Source organism: Entelurus aequoreus, linkage group LG15 (genome assembly GCF_033978785.1).
Source record: "Entelurus aequoreus isolate RoL-2023_Sb linkage group LG15, RoL_Eaeq_v1.1, whole genome shotgun sequence".
Classification (NCBI taxonomy): Eukaryota; Metazoa; Chordata; class Actinopteri; order Syngnathiformes; family Syngnathidae; genus Entelurus; species Entelurus aequoreus.
The window spans coordinates 23,059,326-23,085,799 of NC_084745.1; the positions used below are offsets into that span (position 1 = coordinate 23,059,326).

The following is a 26,474-nucleotide window of genomic DNA, read 5'->3' on the forward strand; positions in this document are numbered from 1 at the left end:
TAAGTGTGACTTATTTTGTTATACTGTCAAGCAGTGTTGGCGTTAACGCACTTTTTGTGTCTTTTTAACGCATTGAAATCAGAAAGGACGCAGATTTTTTTTTTTTACCATTTGCGGCCCACAGCTAATGGTAAATGGTAAATGGGTTATACTAGTATAGCGCTTTTCTACCTTCAAGGTACTCAAAGCGCTTTGACACTATTTCCACATTCACCCATTCACACACACATTCATACACTAACCAGCAGCCATCAGGAGCAAGGGTGACGTGTCTTGCCCAAGGACACAACGGACGTGACGAAGTTGGTAGAAGGTGGGGATTGAACCAGGAACCCTCAGGTTGCTGGCACGGCCACTCTCCCAACTGCGCCACGCCGTCCCACGGCACATTCTAAAAATACTATTAAAATAAACAAAAACATAACAAAAGTGAAATAAAAAAGCTTGAAGGTGAAATGTAATTTTTGAAAAAGTTGCAATGTTGACTAATAAAACAAAACTGTTTTTTTTCTTTCAAACTGTCATTGCTCAAAACATAATATTGAATCAAAATCAATGTTATTATGAATTATTGACCTATCCACGGTTCTGATTACCTCACATCAAATATTCCACTTTGAAAAATACTTTTGGTGGAAGATTTTGCACATTTTGTGTGTTTGCCATAAAAAAAACATAGTTTTGTTTGACAAAGTATCATTAGCAAATTTTAACCTAGTCCCGGCCTTGGCATGCTGCCCGCCTTAGCACGCATGTATGTGTCCTCTTTTTGGGATTTCAGAATATGGTCAGCCTAACTAACCCCTGTGCCACCGTGCTGCCCAGGCAGTATAGTACATTTTCAAATTCATTAACACTGCGGTATTTTATTATTAATACTGTTACGTACGGCGGGGGAAGGAGACGGCACGACACAGGAAGTATCAATCAATCAATGTTTATTTATATAGCCCTAAATCACAAGTGTGTCAAAGGGCTGTACAAGCCACAACGACATCCTCGGTACAGAGCCCACATACGGGCAAGGAAAACTCACCCCAGTGGGACGTCAATGTGAATGACTATGAGAAACCTTGGAGAGGACCGCATATGTGGGTAACCCCCCCCCCCCTCTCTAGGGGGGGGGGGGTATCGCTCAACAGGAATTTATTGAGATCAATGATGCGGTGGAGTGTGTATGCTACTATGTGTGTGAGTGCAAGACTATGTGAAGGGATTAAGAAGGTAATGTTACCAGGAGGTTGTTGTAGGTGCGTGTTGGTTGAGGAGGCAGACAAGTCCAAAGGGGCTAGGCCAGTGCTTTTCAACCACTGTGCCGCGGCACACTAGTGTGCCGTGAGATACAGTCTGGTGTGCCGTGGGAGATTATCTAATTTCACCTATTTGGGTTAAAAAAAAAATGTTTTAATTAGAAATGATAGTCTGCAAATTATGTGTTGTTGTTGAGTAACCATGTAATACTCTTCCATATCAGTAGGTGGCAGCAGATAGCTAATTGCTTCAAAGACATGCACCTGGGGATAGGTTGATTGGCAACACTAAATTGGCCCTAGTGTGTGAATGTGAGTGTGAATGTTGTCTGTCTATCTGTGTTGGCCCTGCGATGAGGTGGCGACTTGTCCAGGGTGTACCCCGCCTTCCGCCCGATTGTAGCTGAGATAGGCTCCAGCGCCCCCCGCGAACCCAAAAAGGGATAAGCGGTAGAAAATGGATGGATGGATGGATGTTGAAAACAGTGGGATGCAGCGTGGAGGTAAAAAGGTGTGTAATGCTTAAACAAAAAATAGACAAAAGGTGAGTGCCCCTAAGAAAAGGCATTGAAGCTTAGGGAAGGCTATGCAGAATGAAACTAAACCTGAACTGGCTACAAAGTAAACAAAAACAGAATGCTGGACGACAGCAAAGACTTACTGTGGAGCAAAGACGGCGTCAACAATGTACATCCAAACATGACATGACAATCAATGATGTCCCCACAAAGAAGGATAAAAACAACTAAAATATTCTTGATTGCTAAAACAAAGTAGATGCGGGAAATATAGCTCAAAGAAGACATGAAACTGATACAGGGAAATACAAAAAAAAGAGAAAAAGCCACCAAAACAGGAGCGCAAGACAAGAACTAAAACACACAGGAAAACAGCAAAAAACTCCAAATAAATCACGGCGTGATGTGACAGGTTGTGACAGTACACCTACTTTGAGACAAGAGCTATATTGATGCATGCTCCTTTATGGTTTAATATCATATCCAACAATTGCGACAACGACTTTTTACTGTCAACTGAGTTTCGTTTTTTAATGATTTTTGCTGGTGGTGTGCCTCCGGAATTTTTTTATGTAAAAAAAAGGGGCCTTGGCTCAAAAAAGGTTGAAAAACACTGGGCTAGGCTGAAGTAGGTCCGTAACACAAGCGGGAAGTTCGTGGGGCTGGAGAGAAGCGTCAAAAGGTCCGTGTCCAAAGCAGAGGTCGTTGTCAGGGAGGCAGTCAGAATTCCGAGGGGGTCCAGGGAAGTGAGGGGCACAGCTCACTTCCAAGGCCACGGAGAGTATTCTGAGGGAACAAGGGAAACGACAAGGTCAGGTGAGCACAAGGGCAGAGGTACACGGAGACAAAAGCTCAGGAGAGGAGCCAGAGACGCGAAGCTTACTGAGGGACAGAGAACTACATTCTAGCACTGGATCTCAGGCTGCGCTGGTCCTTATGGTGTCGAGCCTCATTAGATCCAGGTGCGCTGATTGTAGATTGGCCACAGCCGTCCAGGCGCGCGGCCACGGTCTGAGAGGAATGAGCAGGGGCGTGTCCAGAGGCGCTCTTAGCGGAGCATCCAGCGGCGCTTGCTGCGGAGGGAAGGATGGTATGCACATGCGCCGTAACAAATACCGGTAGCGTACAACCCTAATAGAATGAAAGTGATTGGAAATGATACTCGCTAATTTTAATGTTCGCATTATTGTTAGATTTTTCTATTATGTAGGCTTATTTTTAATATACAAAATATTTATATAAAAAATGTAATATCACAACATGTGACGTTGAAGACGCACCATGTGAAGGAAGTGATTTAGTTTGTGTGCATGCGGTACCCTATTTACCCAGATGTGTTCCTAGTGTTGTCCATGTTTGGCACTTAAATATGCAAAACATTAGCAACTCTTCGTAATAAACCAGGGGTGTCCAAAGTGCGGCCCGGGGGCCATTTGAGGCCCGCAGCTAATTGTTTACCGGCCCGCCACACATTCTGGAAATGCTATTGCAAAAAATAGAAATGAACATTAAAAAAAAGTGGAATGAGGTGAAATCTAACAAGAAAAAGTTGCAATGTTGACACAAAGCTGCCATGCAGGCTGTTTTTTTTTCTTTTGTCTTTCTTTCTTTTTCTTTTTTTGCCACTGCTCAAAAAAAAAAAGACAAAAAATCCATGTTATAATTCATTATTTTCAAAGCTCCAATTAGTTCAAACTTTTCACTTTAAAATATTTTATGTGGTAAATATTGCATATATCGTGTAGTTGCCATATAAAAACAAAGTTTTCTTTGACAAAAGAGCATAAAACAAACAAAATAATAGTTCAAATGTAAAATCGACAGATATATCTGAAGTTGATCTCGTAACTTAAGTGATGAAAGTAAAAAAAAAAAAAACTAATACAAATTTATCACTTCATGAGTGGGGCACCTTTTGGATCCCAAATATTCATCCATCCATTTTCTACCGCTTATTCCTTTCGGGGTCGCGGGGAGCGCTGGGGCCTATCTCAGCTACAATCGGGCGGAAGGCGGTGTACACCCTGGACAAGTCGCCACCTCATCACAGGGCCAACGCAGATAGACAGACAACATTCACACTCACATTCACACACTAGGGCCAATTTAGTGTTGCCAATCAACCTATCCCCAGGTGCATGTCTTTGGAAGTGGGAGGAAGCCGGAGTACCCGGAGGGAACCCATGCAGTCATGGGGAGAACATGCAAACTCCACACAGAAAGATCCCGAGCCCGGGATTGAACCCAGGACTACTCAGAACCTTCGTATTGTGAGGCAGACGCACTAACCCCTCTTCCACCGTGCTGCCTGGATCCCAAATATATTTAGTGGTATTTTATTTATCTTTTCACTGTGATGACTCAAACATATGAAATAATTAAAATCAATGGTGTCCTGCATTATTTATATTTTAGGGCTGTAATTACTAAATACTGCATATTTCAGTTTTACTATAAAAAACAAAGTTGTTTTTGACAGAAAAGCCATAAAACCTTTTTTTTTTAAGTTTATATAGAGATTTACTGTAAGCGTTAAATAAAAAATAATAATACAAATTAGACTTATTTCTAACATTTTAATAACTGAGACCCTTTATGGTCCCCTGGGACCCCTAAAGGTAAAATAAATACAAAAAATCCATATATTTTGTTATGGTTTGAAATGAAAAATATCAAAATGGCCCCCACATGCTTTAATTTTTCCGTTTGCGGCCCTCAGTGGAAAAAGTTTGGACACCCCTGTAATAAACTATCCAATTTTTGTATGCTATCTTCATGTTTTAGCCATGAAGTGCATAATATCTAAAATTCCATTTTAATAGTACAAACAAAACTTACTGTAAGGCAATAAAAACATCCTATTTGCTCCTCCCGGCACCTTGATTTATGACCCAGCCCTGACCCCCCCTCTGTGCCACAGATGGTGCGGTCCAGAAAGCGCACGCGCTCCCCTCTCCTCTGCCATCCCCTCTCCGCTCCAATGAATCAGCTGACAAATGGTATCTCCCGCCTCCCTCCATCATCTCCCCGGATGGACCGCGCAGCCGAAGCCGGGCAGCCTGAGCGCTGACACGGAAGCAGGTTGCCCGCCGCTCTGCTTCCCCTCTCCAGGCGGATGCTTCGCGGACAGAGACTCTTGTGAGACGTGTTGCGTGACTACAACAGAAGGGGGAAAAAAACTAAACAAACAACAACAAAGAAAAAACAAGCTGGTTTGTTTTATTTAAAGTGGTGTGTGTGTGGGGAGCTCTCGGCGTCCCCTCGACCATGGCTTCCAACTTCAACGACATAGTCAAACAAGGATACGTGAGGATACGCAGTAAGAAGCTGGGGGTGAGTACTGGTGCACGTGCTGATAAGCTAGCCGGAGAAGCAGGTGTGGAAGATGAGCTTTAACACCAGCGGCATCTGGAGTAGAAAGTAGGCGTTACTTATATTATTGAGGACTTCCAGTGGAACATAAAGCCAAATATCTCTCATAAAGTTGCCAGTCGGGTACTACTGAAAGTTCACAGCATCCGTCATTACCTTTAAAAGATAATACTGAAAATGTGTCATCATTACACTGTTTGCTATACTGCTTGTCCTCATTTACAGTATGGGGAGCTGGAGCCTATCCCAACTGTCTTTGGGCTGGTTGACTGGTCACCTGTTAAACCACACATAACCCAATCCAATCCAATCCACTTTATTTATATAGCACATTTACACAACAAGAATGTTTCCAAAGTGCTGCACAGCCATGTTAAAAACAATATTAAAAACAATATTAAAAACAATGTTATGCTACACCAATGACTGAATACAAACAACAAATAAATGAATAGAAAACCAATATAAAAACAATATAAAAAATAAATATGATAAAAACGATTTTAAAGGGTAAAACCGATTAAAACAATAAAATAGACATCAAAATTTATAAAAAACACAGAGGACAACAGAGGACAGAAGACCACACAACTCACATAGTGTTAAAAGCCAAAGAATAAAAGTGGGTCTTAAGACGAGACTTAAAACACTCCACTGTTGAGAACCAGCATCCTCGGAGTTTCGGAAAAATATATGCAAAACACAAAAGTGTACCGCAGAGGATGCTGGTTCAAGGGATGTATATTGTTAGAATTTTATTAACGATATTCCTTATACTGGTATCCATAGGCGCCGATCCCGTGGGTGCTTCGGTGCCCGAGCACCCACGGACAATGCCGAGCGCCCACGTAGGATTGATGGCAACTTTCAATCTTTAAAATAATTTTTGAAAAATCTATCTTGCTGTACTTAATTTTGTGGCAAATTTGGTCCGTTTTACAAAATAATAAAGCCACAAACCATATGGGATATTAACTTCTAACTTCTATTTTTTTTTTAATACACACACACCGAGCATCCACTGGCAGAAATGTAGATCAGGGGCCTATGCTGCTATCCATCAGTGTTCTTATCAGTACTATGAAGTGGTGTAAATAAAGATATGAAAAATGCATTTTTTAACCATATTTATTAGCTTTATAATTTGTGATATTATTGCTTTTTTATTTGTGATTATTCTAAGCCAGAGGTGTCAAACTCATTTTAAATCGGGGGCCATATGGAGAAAAATCGACTCAAAAGTGGGCCGGACTGGTAAAATCATGGCACGATAACTTAAAAATAAAGCCAACTTCAGATTGTTTTCTTTGTTTACAAATATAACAAACATATTCTGAAAATGTACAAATCATAATGTTGTTGGGTTAATAGAATTCTATTTTTTTTTGTCGTTATTTATACTTTCTGAATAAATTATGTGATCATGTTCATCAGTCAACTCATTGGTGTTAATTTTCAATCTATCAAGATAAAAAAAAGTATATCAAAATCAAATTACATGGTGTTATTTATGTAGTTTGCTCATTTTCCTTGACTAGTGCACTAACATCGTGGTTTTTTTTTTTTTTTACACATGTAGCATAATCTACAAAGATACAAAGAATTGCTATTGAGACATCTAGTGGACACATTTAGAACAGCAGTTTCTTTCATTCAAAAATTTTGACAAATTTATATACTTAGCAAACTCATCCCGTGGGCCGGATAAAACCTGTTCGTGGGCCTGATCTGGCCCGCGGGCTGTACGTTTGACACCCCTGTTCTAAGCTGATTATCAGATGCAAGGGCTGTGCGATATGGCAAACAGAAACAAAAAAGTTGTCCGATCTTGATTATTTTATCACAATTTTTTACATTGTTCTTAACCTGCCCTGCCTTTAAAGCATTTGGACTAAAGAGCAAATAAACAAGGAATTAGTTCAACAATTTATTATCATTGTAAGTCAGTGGTTCTTAACCTGGGTTCGATCGAACCCTAGGGGTTTGGCGAGTCGGCCTCAGGGGTTCGGCAGAGCCTCCGCCGCAGCGGTCAAGACACACCAGACTCATGAATTGATTAACGTGGACCCCGACTTAATTAAACAGGTTGAAAAACTTATTCGGGTGTTAACATTTAGTGGTCAATTGTACGGAATATGTACTGTACTGTGCAATCTACTAATACAAGTTTCATTTAATCAATCAATCGTGTAAATAAAAACTTCTCCCTATCGCTGTATCTGTACTGTAAAGTTAAAGGCCTACTGAAACCCACTACTACCGACCACGCAGTCTGATAGTTTATATGTCAATGATGAAATCTTAACATTGCAACACATGCCAATACGGCCTCTTAACTAATAAAGTGCAATTTTAAATTTCCCGGCAAACTTCCGGCTAAAAACATTTCGATATGATGACGTTTGCGTGTGACGTCAACTGTTGAAGCGGAAGTAGTCGGAGCCCATTGAATACAATACAAAAAGCTCTGTTTTCATCTCAAAATTCCACAGTATTCTGGACATCTGTGTTGGTGAATCTTTTGCAATTTGTTTAATGAACAATGGAGACTGCAAAGAAGAAAGTTGTAGGTGGGATCGTTGTATTAGCGGCGGACTACAGCAACACAACCAGGAGGACTTTGAGGTGGATAGCAGACGCGCTAGCCGAACGACCTCACCTTGACTTCCTCCGTCTCCGGGCCGCCGACCGCATCGGTGATCGGGTGAAGTCCTTCGTCGTACCGTCGATCGCTGGAACGCAGGTGAGCACGGGTGTGATGAGCAGATGAGAGCTGGCGTAGGTGCAGAGCTAATGTTTTTAGCATAGCTCTGTCGAGGTTCCGTAGCTAAGTTAGCTTCAATGGCGTCGTTAGCAACAGCATTGCTAAGCTTCGCCAAGCTGGAAAGCATTAACCGTGTAGTTACAGGTCCAGAGTTTGGTAGTATTGTTGATCTTCTGTCTATCCTTCCAGTCAGGGGCGTATTTGTTTTGTTTCTATATGCAGTTAAGCCCGATGCTATCACGTTAGCTCAGTAGCTAAAGTGCTTCACCGATGTATTGTCGTGGAGATAAAAGTCACTGTGAATGTCCATTTCGTGTTCTCGACTCTCATTTTCAAGAGGATATAGTATCTGAGGTGGTTTAAAATACAAATCCGTGATCCACAATAGAAAAAGGAGAGAGTGTGGAATCCCATGAACCCTTGTACCTAAGTTACGGTCAGAGCGAAAAAAGATACGTCCTGCACTGCACGCTAGTCCTTCACTTTCACGTTCCTCATCCACGAATCTTTCATCCTGGCTCAAATTAATGGGGTAATCGTCGCTTTCTCGGTCCGAATCGCTCTCGCTGCTGGTGTAAACAATGGGGAAATGTGAGCAGCCCTTCCTTCGGTGACGTCACGCTACTTCCGGTAGGGGCAAGGCTTTTTTTTATCAGAGACCAAAAGTTGCGAACTTTATCGTCGTTGTTCTATACTAAATCCTTTCAGCAAAAATATGGCAATATCGCGAAATGATCAAGTATGACACATAGAATGGATCTGCTATCCCCGTTTAAATTTAAAAAAAATAATTTCAGTAGGCATTTAACATTTGAATGACAATAAAAAGGAAGTCTAAGTATTATGGATACCCCCAAACAATGTTCCCTCTAATTTTCCATCTGATTTGCAATTGTGTAATTTGTTGTGAGTTCATTCACTGTGTTGGTTTTGTTCTTTGAACAAGGTGATGTTCTTCTTTATTTTCTGTAATGCAATTAAAAAAACAAAAATGTCATACATTCTGGATTCATTACACATCAACTGAAATATTGCAAGCCTTTTAATATTTTAATATTGCTGATTATGACATACAGCTTAAGAAAACTGAAAAATCGTATCTCAAAAAATTAGAGTATTTCCCAGACCAAGTAAAAAAAAAAGATTTATAATAGCAAAACAAAATCAAACATTTGAAAATGTCAATTAATGCACTCAGTACTTGGTTGGGAATCCTTTTGCATGGATTACTGCATCAATGCGGCGTGGCATGGAGGCAATCAGCCTGTGGCATTGCTGAGGTGTTATGGATGCCCAGGATGCTTCAATAGTGGCCTTTAGCTCATTTGCATTATTGGGTCTGGTGTCTTTCAGCTTATTCTTCACAATACCCCACAAATTCTCTATTCTCAAATTTTTTTAGATACGATTTTTGAGTTTTCTTAAGCTGTATGCCATAATCAGCAATATTAAAATAATAAAAGGCTTGCAATATTTCAATTGATGTGTAATGAATCCAGAATGTATGACATTTTTGTTTTTTTAATTGCATTACAGAAAATAAAGGACTTTATCACAATATTAAAATTTTCTGAGACCGTCCTGTATGTTGCTCCAAAACCTGGTGCCTTCACAGATGTGTAAGTTACCCTTGCTTTGGGCACTAATACACCCCCATACCATCACAGATGCTGGCTTTTGAACTATGCGCCTATAACAGTCCAAATGGTTCTTTCCCTCTTTGGTCCGGAGGACACGACGTCCACAGTTTCCAAAAACAATTTGAAATGTGGACTCGTCAGACCACAAAACACTTTTACACTTTGCATCAGTCTATCTTAGATGAGCTCGGCCCAGCAAAGCTGACGGCGTTTCTGGGTGTTGTTGATAAATGGCTTTGGCTTTTCATAGTAGAGTTTAAACTTGCACTTACAGATGTAGCGACAAACTGTAGTTACTGACAGTCATTTTCTGAAGTGTTCCTGACCCCATGTGGTGATATCCATTACATAACTGATGTCAGTTTTTGATGCAGTACCGCCTGAGGGATCAAAGTTCAAAGCTTTGCCGCTTACGTGCAGTGATTTCTCCAGATTTTCTGAACCTTTTAGATCAGTGGTTCTCAAATGGGGGTACTTGAAGGTATGCCAAGGGGTAAGTGAGATTTTTTTTAAATGTCTGTCAAAAAGAACTGTGAAAAGAAATGCAATAATGCAATATTCAGTGTTGACAGCTAGATTTTTTGTGGACATGTTCCATAAATATTGATGTTAAAGATTTCTTTTTTTGTGAAGAAATGTTTCGAATTAAGTTCATGAATCCAGATGGATCTCTATTACAATCCCCAAAGAGGGCACTTTAAGTTGATGATTACTTCTATGTGTAGAAATCTTTATTTATAATTGAATCACTTGTTTATTTTTCAACAAGTTTTTAGTTATTTTTATATCTTTTTTTCCAAATAGTTCAAGAAAGACCATAACAAATGAGCAATATTTTTATACAATTTAATAAATCAGAAACTGATGACATAGTGCTTTATTTAACTTCTTTATCTCTTTTTTTCAACCTAAAATGCTTTGCTCTGATTAGGGGGTACTTGAATTTAAAAAATGTTCACAGGGGGTACATCACTGAAAAAAGGTTGAGAACCACTATTTTAGATGGTGAAATCCCTAAACACCTTGCAATAGCTCGCTGAGAAATGTTGTTCTTAAACTGATCGACAATTTGCTTACGCATTTGTTCACAAAGTGGTGACCCTTGCCCCATCCTTGTTTGTGAATGACTGAATTTCATGTACCGTATTTTCCGGAGTATAAGTCGCTTCGGAGTATAAGTCGCACCAGCCGAAAATGCATAGTAAAGAAGGAAAAAAACTAGGGATGTCCGATAATGGCTTTTTGCCGATATCCGATATTCCGGTATTGTCCAACTCTTTAATTACCGATACCGATATCAACCGATACCGATATCAACCGATATATGCAGTCGTGGAATTAACACATTTTTATGCCTAATTTGGACAACCATGTATGGTGAAGATAAGGTACTTTTTAAAAAAAATAATAAAATAACATAACTAAATTAAAAACATTTTCTTGAATAAAAAAGAAAGTAAAACAATATAAAAACAGTTATATAGAAACTAGTAATTAATGAAAATGAGTCAAATTAACTGTTAAAGGTTAGTACTATTAGTGAACCAGCACAATCATGTGTGCTTACAGACTGTATCCCTTGCAGACTGTATTGATATATATTGATATATAATGTAGGAACCAGAATATTGATAACAGAAAGAAATGGGGGGAGGGAGGTTTTTTGGGTTGGTGCACTAATTGTAAGTGTATCTTGTGTTTTTTATGTTGATTTAATAAAAAAAAAAAAAAACAACAACAAAAAAAAACCGATACAGATAATTAAAAAAAAACGATTCCGATAATTTCCGATATTACATTTTAACGCATTTATCGGCTGATAATATCGGCAGGCCGATATTATCGGACATCCCTAAAAAAAACATTTATAAGTTGCACTGGAGTATAAGTCGCATTTTTTGGGGAAATTTATTTGATAAAACCCAACACCAAGAATAGACATTTGAAAGGCAATTTAAAATAAATAAAGAATAGTGAACAACAGGCTGAATAAGTGTACGTTATATGACGCATAAATAACCAACTGAGAACGTGCCTGGTATGTTAACGTAACATATTATGGTAAGAGTCATTCAAATAACTATAACATATACGTTATAGTTATTTGAATGTATAGCATGTTCTTTATATAGAACATGCTATATGTTTACCAAACAATCTGTCACTCCTAATCGCTAAATCCAAAGAAATCTTATACGTCTAGTCTCTTACGTGAATGAGCTAAATAATAATATTAGATATTTTACGGTAATGTGTTAATAATTTCACACATAAGTCGCTCCTGAGTATAAGTCGCACCCACGGCCAAACTATGAAAAAAACTGCGATTTATAGTCCGAAAAATACGGTAAGCTGCTTTTATACCCAATCATGGCACCCACTTGTTTCCAATTAGCCTGTTCACCTGTGGGATGTTGCAAACAAAGTTTCTCAGTTCGAACGTTAAGTATCTTGTCTTTGCAGTGTATTCAATTAAATATAGGTTGAAAGGGATTTGCAAATCATTGTATTCAGTTTTTATTTACAATTTACACAATGTGCCAACTTCACTGCTTTTGGGTTTTGTATAACTTAACAATGTACCAATACATTTGAGTTTAGATGCTTTCAAGTAAAAGAAAACACACACAAAGATGTATCAGTTATTATTTCAACAATAGTGGGCCAACTGTCTAGAAGTTGTTTAATTTTCATTAACTTACCAATTAAAATCGGTGGTTGCGTCCACAACTAGCTAGCATTAGCATTAGTAACATGGTGTTTTTACACAGCTTTTGGACAAGTAGATATCACATTTGCGAAATAAACATATCACCTGACACACAGACACATAGTCATTTGGGAACTGTTTGGCTCTGTATTTTGGAGTTAGTTTGGTAGTTTGAGGTGGCCGTGTGTCAAGGAGGCAAGCAAAGAGATGGCCCAAGAAGGGTGCAGGGCTGGCGGCTAGAATGGCCCATGGCTGGCCAGGCTCCATGGAGGTGAGTGCCAAGTACACGGTCCTCGTAAACATGATTTCCCCTTTTCTTCACAATGACAGAATCTCAGTCATATTACGCCAAATTCCGCGACTTTCTGCATTTATATTCTGTTTTTAGCGAACATAGATACCGTCCGCAATGACGCGTACACGCATGATTCTGTTGTTGTAAACTGGTAACCGGAAGTAGGGTGGTAAAAGGTCGACTCCGATTGACTGTTCCGCTGTGGAGTTTTTTATGCGTTGCACGGCATCTGAATGAATGTGACAGCGCGTGCGTGTCGTAATTATGACAATCAGCTGGATGAAAGAAGTACCGATAGCTATATCATTAGTCCAGAATTTTAACTGACTTTTAGACTTAGACAAACCAATCATACCAGTACTCGGTATACAACCCTACCAGCGACACACTCTACAAACATAATAAATACTTCCCGGATTAGAATATTACACACAATGAAACAGTTTCAGGGCAGAACAGTGGTACAGGTGTTAGTGTGTGTGCCTCACAATACAAAGGTCCTGAGTTTGAGCCCCGGGCTCGGGGTCTTTCTGTGTAGAGTTTGCATGTTCTCCCCGTGACTGCGTGGGTTCCCTCCGGGTACTCTGGCTTCCTCCCACCTCCAAAGACAATGCACATGGGGATAGGTTGATTGGCAACACTAAATTGGCCCTAGTGTGTGAATGTGAGTGTGATTGTTGTCTGTCTATCTGTGTTGGCCCTACGATGAGGTGGCGACTTGTCCAGGGTGTACCCCGCCTTCCGCCCGAATGCAGCTGAGATAGGCTCCAGCACCCCCCGCGACCCCAAAAGGGACAAGCGGTAGAAAATAGATGGATGGATGGAACCGGTTCAAATTCCCCCCAAAAATGGGACCTATCATCAAAAATGGCAGACTACCTTTGTGTATGGTCTTTGATTATTTCAGCGCGTCCTGTCATGATGAACATTATGAAAAATTATTTTAAATTCCAACCGATTCCTGCAATATATTATTTTGTATAAAAGTGGTGCGCATCATCACTACTGATGATGCGCACCCGTAAATTTTATCCGTCAGGTCTTCCATTCACGTTCACTGTTCATTTAATGTGTTAAGTCATTTTATGCATTTGTGTTTCGCACAAGAGGTAGAACATCTCACTCTGTGTTTTCTGGAATCTGTGTTGTTAAAACATTTTCAGTACATGTTACAGTTTACAAAAGCGCCCCTTGGCTTCTGACACATACATGCAGCGAGTAAGTGCGGAGATGGCCTAAAGACATTTTAAAAATTGATTTCAATAAAAGACAAAATGTAAAAATCTATTTTCGAAACTTATGAATCGAATTCAAATCGGAATAAATAGGAATTCGGGTGTGAATCAATCAATCAATCAATGTTTATTTATATAGCCCTAAATCACAAGTGTCTCAAAGGGCTGAATGGTGTACAAGTTTCTTGCATGATATGGTAAGTGAAGCCCTCAAAAAGGTTATAGTTTGCGGAATATCAATATTAGTAAAGAATAATATTAAGAAGAAATTGAATATCCCAAGGGGTTTAGATTAGATTAATTTGCTTTGTTAGCTATCACACAAAGATCGGTACAGATGTTGATGTTTTGTTCAGGTAATTTAGCACCAAAGTGTGGCCTGGGGGCAAATTTGGGCCCGCATCTAGTTTTTTTATTTACCCTCGGCATGTTCTGAAAATTGTATTAATTCATTATTGAGGGAGCAGTGTTTCCCATAAACTGCCAAGATACCTGTGGCGGTGGGGGCGTGGTTATAGGCGTGGTCACCATGACATCATCGAGTAATTTGCATAATTTACTACAATAATATGATTTTCTCTAAAAATGCTCAAAAAATGTATACTTACTAATTAATAATAACAGTTTTGTTTTAAACGTCCATCCATCCATCCATCCATTTCACATAATGAATACACAAAAGATAACTACTACAGTATCAAATTCGTATTAGTATCTGAAGCACCGTCTCCACGTGTGTTTATTTACAACAGGGTTATAACCTGGACACGTTAGCTCGTCGGTATGGTAACAGGTGACTGTTACTGCGTGCGTCTGCCCCGGCCCCCGAGTCAAACAGCGAGCGGCGGTGTTAATGAAGCAGCGTCAGGCTGCTCACCGTCAGTGAAACGCTCGGTGAAATCGCGGATTAACGTTACATATATGACGAGCCGCGAGAGATGCAGCTATAACCTATCTCACCTGGTAGAGCACCCGCTGCGGCGACCCAGTTCGATCCCACCTGACAGTCGCTTTGCTCCGCGTCAATCCCCCCTCTCACCCTCTCTCTCCCCCCTCCCCCCCCACCCCCCGTCTCTCTCCAGCTGTCCTTTCAAAATAAATGCATTCAAATCCCGAAAATAAAAATTAAGAAAATCCGAGTCATGGCCTACGTAATTCTTTCGTGGCGGGCCGCCACAAATAAATGAATGTGTGGGAAACACTGATTTTAACCAAACAACCACCATTGCATGTTATGCAGACCAGTGGTCCCCAACCTTTTTGTAGCTGCGGACCGATCAACGCTTGAAAATTTGTCCCACGGACCGGGGTTGGGGGAGGGGGGTGTTTTTTTAATTTTATTTATTTTTCTTTTTTGTTTGTCATAAAAAAATACAATCATGCGTGCTTACGGACTGTATCCCTGCAGACTGTATTGATCTATATTGATATATAATGTAGGAACCAGAAATGTTAATAACAGAAAGAAACAACCCTTTTGTGCGAATGAGTGTAAATGGGGAAGGGAGGTTTTTTGGGTTGGTGCACTAAGTGTATCTTGTGTTTTTTATGTTGATTTAATAAAAAAAAAAAAGTATAGTTTTTTATTTCTTGTGCGGCCCGGTACCAATCGATCCACGGACCGGTACCGGTCCGTGGCCCGGTGGTTGGGGACCACTGATGTAGACCACAGGAAAGTGATTAAAAGTTGCAGAAAAAAATCATATGACCCTTTTATTGCGCCTTTATAATCCGTTGCGCCTCGTGTATGAAAATAGACCTGTTCATCGACAGTAAACCTTATAATCCTGTGCGCCTTATTGTCTGAAAAATATGGAACATTCACCACACTGTTTAAAAAAACTGAAGCACAGCGGTCACAGGCTTGAAAAACAAATGCATGAGCATTACACAACTATCCAATATTGTAACAACATTTATAAGTCAGTAATGTGGAAAATTATCATAGGTCTGCTTTAAGTTAATACCTGACTGAAAGTGTCAATTACATCACAGCACATTTTGAAGGCAGCTCCTCTAATACACCGATTGTATGACCCTGCACTATTTTTGATGATAGGCTGAACATTTTAAGTCTAATCACGTCCTATTTTTGCACCACGGGCTACAGGTCTCATTATCGAGGTCTAAGGTTCTAATTATTAGCCTGGGGTGGACAACATCATTATCACCATAAAACTCTCTATTACAAAAGTATCACGTTGAGCTGAATGGAGACAAATGGCTTGACAACAAGCCGCAGAGTTATTCAATTATACTGTGGTTCGTTGGGCCATCTGTTTTTGCTAATTTTTGCAGATCATTATTATAACGACGACGCACACCTCCCTTCCGTTGATGTGTGCCGACGGTGGCTTTGATGCTTTTACTTCTGCACTTTTTGATAGCACCAAAGATAGTAATTGTCTAGAGCTCTTTCTGCATGGAGTGAGCAACAACCCGTTAAGAAGCAGACGGCGTCGGTTGTTATTGCCGCTTATAAAGTTTTAGGGGATTGACTTTTTGCATGCGCCATGAGCCGGATACAGTTCTAGGGCGCAAGTGAGGGCGCTGGCGGTCTTTTCCCATTACGCATCCTGTCCTGCTTCCCGATCGCCCACTCTCTGGCTAGGTGCCGTGTTAACACGCGGGATGTCCTCAGAGGACCCCAATGTCGGCACACTAGCATTTATGTCCCTAAACATATATTACACTCTGTTATTCCAAATCTCTTCTAGTCTAAATCGGGTAGGAAAAACAACAACATGGCTCGTGTGTGTGAGTGTGTGCGTGCGTGCTTGCGAGTAAACTGACAACCGTACACATCTGGGCTAAAGGGAATCATTTCCATGGCTGGCAAAGATCCAGCATAAACCCTAACACCACATTTAATTTTATATTTTGCTCTAATGACTCAACAGCTCAGTGATGACTGAGGCAGCGTTAGCTTGAAATGTAGTACATAGGCATAACAAAAGGATGAATGAATGCACTGAGTGAGATCCACAAATGGGCATTTAAAGAAATTTACCAATTGATGATTGCCTATATAAGTTTACTATGGCAGAAAATAAAAATATAACATACTATTTATTCTAGAACAAAGTCCTAAATGTTGTGTTAGCTGCCTTTTTTAGGGAGGAATAAAGGTTATAGAACATAATATATGTACTGTAAAGTTCAAATTTGAATGACAATAAAAGGAAGTCTAAATCTAAGTCTAAATTTGTCTACCTTATCCTTGGAAACCTCATTCCATCCACTTTCGACCAGACAGTACGCACCTGCGCACTGACAGCGGGAGAAAGTGCGCAGGTGGAGACAGGCTGGCTTTTATCTTCAAGCTAACCAGCACCCGACCAGACTCCTCCACCTCAAAACATACTTTGCAGGTCAACAAAGGGGGCAAATATGTGCATTTTGAACTGTTAATGTGCTAGTGTTCAAAAGGAGTCTCTTGGAGAAGTGGCTGACAGGTTAGCAAGTGTCGCTCGCATCGCTGACAATGACGTCATCACCGTCATTGTTTACTGAAGCAGAGAGGCTGACTGTGCCGCTCGGCCGCGCCTACTGTTCCCGGGCGCACTAGCTGACCACCTGGTCCCAGGTCGCGCGCAGAGTGTCATCCTGGGACTGCTCGAGGGGAAAATCCTCCGTAGGGTGCCAGTGGGGGACTTCCCGCGAAGCCCCCGCCGGTCCCCCCTCGGCAGTGTCGGATGAACCCGCGTCGCCACTGAGAACTGCGGGGATGTTCCCTTTTCCTACGGGCTGTGAACGCACCCCTACACATTGTGTCACTAAATGGTTAAACCCCGGCCAATTTGTACACAAAATTACGGGGTGGGTAAGTGCGCACTTACAGCAACCTTGACACTATGCTTTTGCCCATCATACACAATTTCCACTGGCACCACAGGGTACTCGTGCACATCCCCATGAACACATCTAATTTTCGCCTGTGCTGCCTGCCTGGTCGAACCAGGTTCTGGTGGATCATGGACTGCTCGCAACCCGAATCCACCATCGCCCGGTATGTACCCCCTTGTATCCTTACCGGTATACAGTACGTCTCAACCAGGCCGGGGGAGGGCACCGGAGGGCACCGGAGGGCCGGCCACCCGGATCACCTGCCTCACCTCCACCCGCGGAGGTCCCTGACGCACGTGACCGGGCCGCCCACGCCTCCAGCACGCCTGCCCAGGCGTTTGAGGGGCCTTCTGCGCGGGTACTACCGTACCTGCAGCAGCCTTAGCGTTCTTCGACCCGGGTCTGAAAGACAGCAAGTAGTCGAATGGAGAAGAATTGTTGCCATCTTGCCTGTCGATTGTTCAGCCTCCTGGCAGAGCGGATGTGGAGGAGATTGCTGTGGTCAGTCAGGATTTGGAACTGGTGTCGGGCTCCCTCAAGCCAATGTCTCCATTCGGCAAGAGCCGACAACTCCCTATTCCCAGCGTCGTAGTTCCGCTCTGCCAGGGACAGTCGTCTGGAAAAGAAGGAACAGGGGTGAATCAGGTTATCAATTATTGAGCGTTGGGAAAGAATAGCACCAATCCCGGAGTCGGAAGCGTCCACCTCCACAAGAAAAGCAACGTCCAGGTCAGGGTGGACGAGGACTGGGGCGGAGATGAAGCTCCCCTTCAGGTCCTCAAAGGCGTTGTTGGCTTTATGAGACCAAACAAAAGAGCTCTTTGGAGAAGTGAGGGCATGGAGTGGTGCGGCAATCCGGCTGAAGTCCCGGATGAAGCGTCTGTAGAACCCGGCAAATCCAAGAAACCTCCGCAACTCCGTTCTAGAGGATGGCTGAGGCCACCCTACCACTGCCTCCACTTTCTTGGGATCGGCTCTGATGTGTCCCTTCTCGACCACAAAACCTAAGAACTCTACAGAAGAGGTATGGAAACTGCACTTCTCGACTTTAACAAACAGGCGGTTCTCCAGGAGTCTCTGGAGAACGAGTCTAACATGTTGTTGGTGCTCCGACACATTATGAGAAAAAATCAAAATATCATCCAGGTAAACTACGACGAACTGGTCCAGCATGTCCCGCAGAATGTCATTTACGAGGGCCTGAAAGACAGCCGGCGTTAGTTAGTCCAAAGGGCATGACCCGGTATTCGAAGTGCCCCAAATGAGTGTTAAACGCAGTCTTCCACTCGTCTCCCTCCCTAATCCGCACAAGGTGATAGGCGTTGCGGAGATCCAACTTGGTAAAGATGGTTGCTGGGGCCAACGGTTCAAAAGATGAGTTAAGAAGAGGAAGGGGGTACTTGTTTTTAATGGTGATGTTGTTGAGATGGCGGTAGTCATTGCAGGGCCTGAGTGAACCGTCCTTCTTGGCCACAAAGAAAAATCCAGCAGCCAGTGGTGATTTGGACGGTGTTATGATGCCTGAGGTCAGACCCTCCGTGATGAATGCCTTCATTGCCTCTTTCTCCGGGAGTGACAAGTTGTAAAGGCGACTGGCAGGTAACTTAGCCTCCGGGAGTAGCGCAATGGCACAATCGTAGGGTCTATGAGGTGGTAGACCCTGTGCTCTCTCCTTGTTGAAAACCTCCGCCAGGTCATGGTAGCAGGCTGGTACTAGAGACAGGTCAGTCTGAGGGGCACTGGTACTGGGTTGGTGGGACGGAGGGGAAGCTGACCTGAGGCAGTTAGCGTGGCAGGGTGTACTCCACGCCAAGATATGCCCGAAGTCCAAGAGACGTGGGGGTCATGTTGACGGAGCCAAGACCTACCCAGGACCAGCGGGGCGACGGGTGCTTCCAATACCCAAAGACTGATGGTCTCGATGTGGTTCCCTGAAATGGTCATGGAAAAGGGCTCCGTGCGATATTTGATGGGTCCCAAAGGTCGCCCATCCAGGGCTTGGGCAGGAAGAGTCTTGTCCAAGTGGACCAAAGGAACGCCCTTCTGCCGGGCGAACTCGAAGTCCATCAGACTCTCGTCGGCTCCAGAGTCCAAATACGCCTCCACTTGAATGGTCCTTGAGCCCCATGCTAGTGTAGCGGGTAATCGGAAGTCCGGGTTCTCCTCATCATGGGGGAAAGACGTATGGCTCACCAGTATCCCCTCAGCTGGTGAGCCTGGTCTTTTGGTTTCGCCGGACAATAGCGGAGGATATGTCCGGCTAGACCACAGTAGAGACAGAGGCGCTGCCTGTACCTCCTCTCCTTCTCCTCAACGGTCAGCCGGGTCCTTCCCAGCTGCATGGGTTCCGGAGTAGTCATCATGGTGGGTGGAGGCTGGAGTGGAGCGGCTGGGGGCTCATAGGTGGGTAGGAGTTGAGCCCTTGAACTGATCTTCAAGGCTCCTTGAGCGCGCAGTCTCTGGTCGAACATGAGTGCAAGTTCGATGAGACCCCTGCAGGATGTGGGTCTGTCCCTCAGTAGTCCGTCCTTAATTTCATCGGAGAGCCCCTGACCGAACGCGCTCTGGAGCGCCCGGTCGTCCCAGCCGCTGGCAGCCGCCAGGGTCCGAAACTCCAGAGTGTAGGCCGCTACGGAGAGAAGTCCCTGCTGGATGGAGTGAAGACGTCCCGCTGTGTCCCCCCCCCCATCCTTGGGGTGGTCGAATACGGTCCGGAATTCAGCACGGAAAGCAGCTTAGTCCAAGCTCAATCCCACGGTCCTGTCCACCCGCGGAGGTCCCTGACGCACAGGACCGGGCCGCCCACGCCTCCAGCACGCCTGCCCAGGCGTTTGAGGGGCCTTCTGCGCGGGTAGTACCGTACCTGCAGCAGCCGGGACCCGCGAGGACGCACACACCCCCAAGGTCGCCGCGCGGTGTTGTAGAACCGGCGGTGCCGCCTCCTCCCGCCGCGCGCTCGCTCTGTGCGGTGTCTGTGCTGGGCGCGTGAGGTTCTGCAAGCAAAAGTCAGAGGGAGAGTCACGTGCACAGTGCCGTGGGACCGGCGATACCTCCTCCTGCTGCGCGCTCGGTCCGTGCGGTGTTTGGTCCAGTCGCGCCTCGCGGTGAACCGCCAGGTGGTCCTCGGCGAGGGTCACCGCGGCTGTCAGATCTCGGGCCGGTGGTACCGGACCCAGGTTACCGTCCGCGCTGGGATCGCTTCTAGGAATTGCTCCACGAGCAGCCGCTCCATCACCTGCTCGTCCCCCTCCTTCAGTTGCAGCCAGTGCGTCGCCGCCTCTCGGAGCCGCTGACCCAGCGTGAACGGGTGGTCCTCCTCCTCTAGTCGCAGCACCCGCAACTGGCGCCGGTGGTCTTCAGCGGTGCAACTGGTCCGGTCCAGCACCGCCCTCCTCAGGTCGAGGAAGCGCACTCGGGAGGCCGCCGGCAAGCTGAGTGCTGCTCTCTGCGCCTCCCCCGCCAGCAGCGGCAGGAGACGTACGCCCCATTACTCCTTCGGCCATGCGTGGGGGTCCTCCTCCTCCCCCATGCGCTGTATGGCAACGGCCGCTTCTGCTGGCCGTGCCGCTCCCATCCGGTCCACCAGCGCTTGCAGGATTTGGCTCTGATAGGCCACTTGCTGGAGGACTGCCTCCATCTGATGGTGGCTTGCCTCTGTCACCGCCGCGAGCGAGCGCGCTCGCAAGAGCTGTCAGGGGGTCGGCCTCTTCCGCCTTAGGTGGTCCGGCCATGTTGGGTGCCAAATTGTGGAAGTCGCCTTCCAGTGGGTCCTCCAGACCACCAAGCATCTCCCTGCGAGCCTGTTTCATGGTTCAATACGGTTTTATTTTTCACTCAAAGTCTGTGTGTTGCTTTTCAGCAATTGTCTTTTGTGGGTGTGATAGGCACGCTCTCGCTCTCATGCCAGCTGCAACTACCTCTCCTCCCCGGCTGCTGTGTAAACAGAGCGACAGGTGATTAGATAATAAGGTCCACCTGGGCCATCTACGCACCTGTCGCTGACTTCGAGGCCGGTCCTGACACACCCCGCTTCGCTGCAGGCCCGCAGGCCATGCCCCCCTCCACAATAAAATAAATAAATTGACGGATATATCTGAAGTTGATGAATGTTTATATCTGAATACATTTACATATACATTAACATTTGTTTTCTTTTGTATTATTTTTTTAAATTAATTTAACGTTTATGACAACCTTCTGCCAAAACACAATATAGAATGTGAGCTATAGAGAATAATGCATACATTTATCATTTGTTTTCAAAACGGTTACAAAAAAGTGGGGACCCCAAAAATGTACTGTTTTTATGACTTGATGGGGTCCCTTGTACCCCATTTTGAAAATTCCTAGCGCCAACACTGCCGTTCATACTTTGGTGATTGGTTGAATTTGCTTGAATTGGCGCAATCACAAACAACATCCCAACATCCCGGAGGGGCTGGTCAGTGTCCAAACAGACTTTCATAGTACTGCAATATTAACACTTTTTTTTTTTTTTTAAGCTATTACTTTGTTTTCCAACACCCCACTTCACTCTATTTTTGTTTTTATTGCAACTGCAACTTATTTAGGCAACAAACAAGTCGGGCCTGAATTAATAGCTCCCTCTTTTGGTTACTACTACTTTAGCACTATACATACAATTGCTTTCATCATAACCTGATTGATATGTTGTATACCGGGCAAAGGGAAGGAGGCGACACCAAGGCAGAACTGCGGTTTACTAGGTTTATTGAAAACCTTGATGAGTGTGTGGGGTGTGTATGCTACCACAAGTGAATGAGTGCGAACAATGTGTAGAATTAACAATGTAAGTTTTACCAGGGGTTGTTGTCGGTGCGTGTTGTGTGAATCTTTCGTCGAATCCAAGAGGCAAGACGAAGAGGTAGTCAGCAGGGAGGCAAGCAGTCGCGGGCTGGAGAGAGGCAACGATTTCCAAGTCCAAGCAGAGGTCAAGGGTCAAGGGAGGCAAGCAGAGATCCAGGTGGAGGTCGTGAGGCAGGACACAATCACAGGCAGCAGGGAAGACGTGAAAGATAAGCTACGTTCTGGCAAAGGTCTCTTGGGTCCACTGGCTTTTATGCCGCTCCCTCTCGTCAGGTCCAGGTGTGCTGATTCGCAATTGTTTGCAGCTTTGTCGCTGCGTGGGCATGCTGCGCCCAGCGCGAGCAGGGGCGTGTCTGGGCACGCAGCCAGAGGAGGAACTGGGAGACTCAGCTGCTGGAGAAAAGCGGGTTTGAGTCCGCGCCGTGACATGATAAAAACAATATAATAATACAATTCCACATGGTAAATGCAATTCGTAAAAAAATACATCTAAAATGAGATATCCAAAATGATAAATAGTTAATGCCTCGTTTAGTCAAATAATTAATTTAAGTTGTTTAGATAACCATCACATGCCTCATTGTATCTTTTCTTCTTTCTCATATCATGCACCCATGGAACTCTCAGGTTGTTTTGGATTCATTTTGCATTTTCCGGCTGCATTCTATTTGACGACTGACAATTCACAAGATCTCAATAAATATCTCATGGCCTTTTTTCCCCTTTTACAAAAGAACAAAAAGACATATTGAGACATTTTCAAATCCATTTCTTAAAGGCCTACTGAAACCCACTACTACCGACCACGCAGTCTGATAGTTTATATATCAATGATGAAATCTTAACATTATAACACATGCCAATACGGCCGGGTTAACTTATAAAGTGACATTTTAAATTTGCCGCTAAACTTCCGGTTCGAAACGCCTCTGAGGATGACGTATGCGCGTGACGTAGACCGGCGAACACGGGTATGCCTTCCACATTGAAGCCAATACGAAAAAGCTCTGTTTTCATTTCATAATTCCACAGTATTCTGGACATCTGTGTTCGTGAATCTGTTGCAATCATGTTCATTGCATTATGGAGAAGGAAGCTGAGCAAGCAAAGAAGAAAGTTGTCGGTGCGAAATGTACGTATTTTTCGAACGTAGTCAGCAACAACAGTACACAGCCGGCGCTTCTTTGTTTACATTCCCGAAAGATGCAGTCAAGATGGAAGAACTCGGATAACAGAGACTCTAACCAGGAGGACTTTTGACTTCGATACACAGACGCCTGTAGAGAACTGGGACAACACAGACTCTTACCAGGATTACTTTGATTTGGATGACAAAGACGCAGACGTGCTACTGTGAGTATGCAGCTTTGGCTTCTAAACATTTGATCGCTTGACCGTATGTGTGCAACTTTTTTTTGCATATGTACGTAACTTTTTTAAAATATATAAGCTTTATGAACCTTGGGTTAGGTGAACGGTCTTTTGGGCTGAGTGATTGTGTGTGTTGATCAGGTGTTTGAATTGTATTGGCGTGTTCTATGGAGCTAGGAGCTAGCATAGGAGCTAGGAGCTAGCATAACAAACACGCAGGTGTTTTTATGCAGGATTAATTTGTGGCATATTAAATATAAGCCTGGTTGTGTTGTGGCTAATAGAGTATATATATGTCTTGTGTTTATTTACTGTTGTAGTCATTCCCAGCTGAATATCAGGTACCGTGAGTATGCAGCCTTGGCTGCTAAACATTTGATAGCTTGACCTTATGTGCGCGTCACGTACGTAACTTTTTAAAAATATATAAGCTTTATGAACCTTGGGTTAGGTGAACGGTCTTTTGGGCTGAGTGATTGTGTGTGTTGATCAGGTGTTTGAATTGTATTGGCGTGTTCTATGGAGCTAGGAGCTAGCAGAGGAGCTAGGAGCTAGCGTAACAAACACGCAGGTGTTTTTATGCAGGATTAATTTGTGGCATATTAAATATAAGCCTGGTTGTGTTGTGGCTAATAGAGTATATATATGTCTTGTGTTTATTTACTGTTGAAGTCATTCCCAGCTGAATATCAGGTACCGTGAGTATGCAGCCTTGGCTGCTAAACATTTGATAGCTTGACGGTATGTGCGCGTCACGTACGTAACTTTTTAAAAATATATAAGCTTTATGAACCTTGGGTTAGGTGAACGGTCTTTTGGGCTGAGTGATTGTGTGTGTTGATCAGGTGTTTGAATTGTATTGGCGTGTTCTATGGAGCTAGGAGCTAGCAGAGGAGCTAGGAGCTAGCGTAACAAACACGCAGGTGTTTTTATGCAGGATTAATTTGTGGCATATTAAATATAAGCCTGGTTGTGTTGTGGCTAATAGAGTATATATATGTCTTGTGTTTATTTACTGTTGTAGTCATTCCCAGCTGAATATCAGGTCACCCCCGGCTCTCACAGCATCTTCCCTATCTGAATAGCTTCAACTCCCCACTAGTCCTTCACTTGCACTTTACTTATCCACAAATCTTTCATCCTCGCTCAAATTAATGGGGAAATTGTCGCTTTCTCGGTCCGAATCTCTCTCACTTCATGCGGCCATCATTGTAAACAATAGGGAACTTTGCGTATATGTTCAACTGACTACGTCACGCTACTTCCGGTAGGGGCAAGCCTTTTTTTTATCAGATACCAAAAGTTGCAATCTTTATCGTCGTTGTTCTATACTAAATCCTTTCAGCAAAAATATGGCAATATCGCGAAATGATCAAGTATGACACATAGAATAGATCTGCTATCCCCGTTTAAATAAAAAAAAATCATTTCAGTAGGCCTTTAAACTGACAGCAACACAATAACAGAGGCTGCAGCTTCCCTTTTTTCAAGCAAATAAATTACAAATATTCTAAGTTTTTTGCAAAATAAGTTTACTACACAGAAAGGTCCCTGGTGTTTTCTTTTTAAAGGTCTCCTAAATATCACATATCAAGTCAGTTGACCTTCTATGCTCCCACCTTGCTCTCAAAGTAAAGCTGGACCACTCAAAATTATTCAAACATTTATTTGTTTTAATTAGAAAAAAACAAAGATATATTATTAAGGAGAATACAACTGCATCAGCATAATTTATCATTTGCATATTGTATTTCCATGTAGCAGTGTAAAATTGTCAGCGTGTGTTACTTAAAATAACAAGCAGACGTCATCATCGCTGTTGCTATGATGGATTAATTAATCATACTAAATATTCAATTAGCATTGCTGAGTTATGTTCATAAAAACATACTTAACTCTTAATTAGACCTGCTGCTGTGATTGCTACACTTATTCTAATTAAAGCAACTCTATGAAACGTTTTCAGTAGCTTTGGAATCATTTTGATGATTGTGATTTTTTTTGGTTGCTGTTTGGTGGATCTGCTACCAGTGATTAAGGCTGGAATACACTAGCAGCCAGTTAAGGTTTTTCTTCCATAATTTGTAATGCAAATTAGACTCACAGCCTCCGAGGACTTCAAACAAAAGACAGATGTTTTTCATGTTGTGCATTTTTAAGGCCGATAACCAACATATTTCGCACAGAATCTTAATGAGGGGATGAAAAATACTTGAGCGTGTTTATTGGACAGATTGAAAGCATGTTTCTGTCACAGTCTGGTGTCAGTAACACTTTTTTTCACTCTGAATAATGTAACAGTAAACTCTCCCAACACATTTGGCGCACCTTAAAAGTTTAATGAGATCCAATACTGTATATACAACTGTTTTACCAAGATACTTGACTGACACTGTCAGAGACAGGTTCATTTAACAACACAACTATGGGTTTCTCAGGCCCCGTTTATCCAGGGTTAATCACACCTAACCTTATCCGTGTCCACACACAACAATGCCACCGTTTAAGACCCCCACCCCCCTCCGTCCGCCGGCGCAACGCGACCTAGTACGCATGTGCGGAAAAAATAAAAATCCACCTGAGCGTCCATCTGCTCCAAGCTCTCCAGTAGATGACTTAACTTCACTGTGAAGTTGTTATTTAAAA

The 26,474-nt window shown here is 43.2% G+C and overlaps 1 protein-coding gene across 2 annotated transcripts in view; it reads left to right on the top strand.

Annotated features, from left to right (window-relative positions):
- Nucleotides 1-4,674: 4,674 nt before the first annotated feature.
- dok6 (docking protein 6) overlaps nucleotides 4,675-26,474 on the top strand; it is a 176,499-nt gene continuing 154,699 nt past the window's right edge. The window contains exon 1 of one of the 2 annotated variants that reach the window (XM_062021085.1): nucleotides 4,675-5,101. In XM_062021085.1, coding sequence (XP_061877069.1) covers nucleotides 5,036-5,101 — 66 coding nt within the window. In that variant the 5' untranslated portion in view covers nucleotides 4,675-5,035. The remainder of the gene's footprint in view (nucleotides 5,102-26,474) is intronic. The other variant, XM_062021084.1, reaches the window with a different exon arrangement.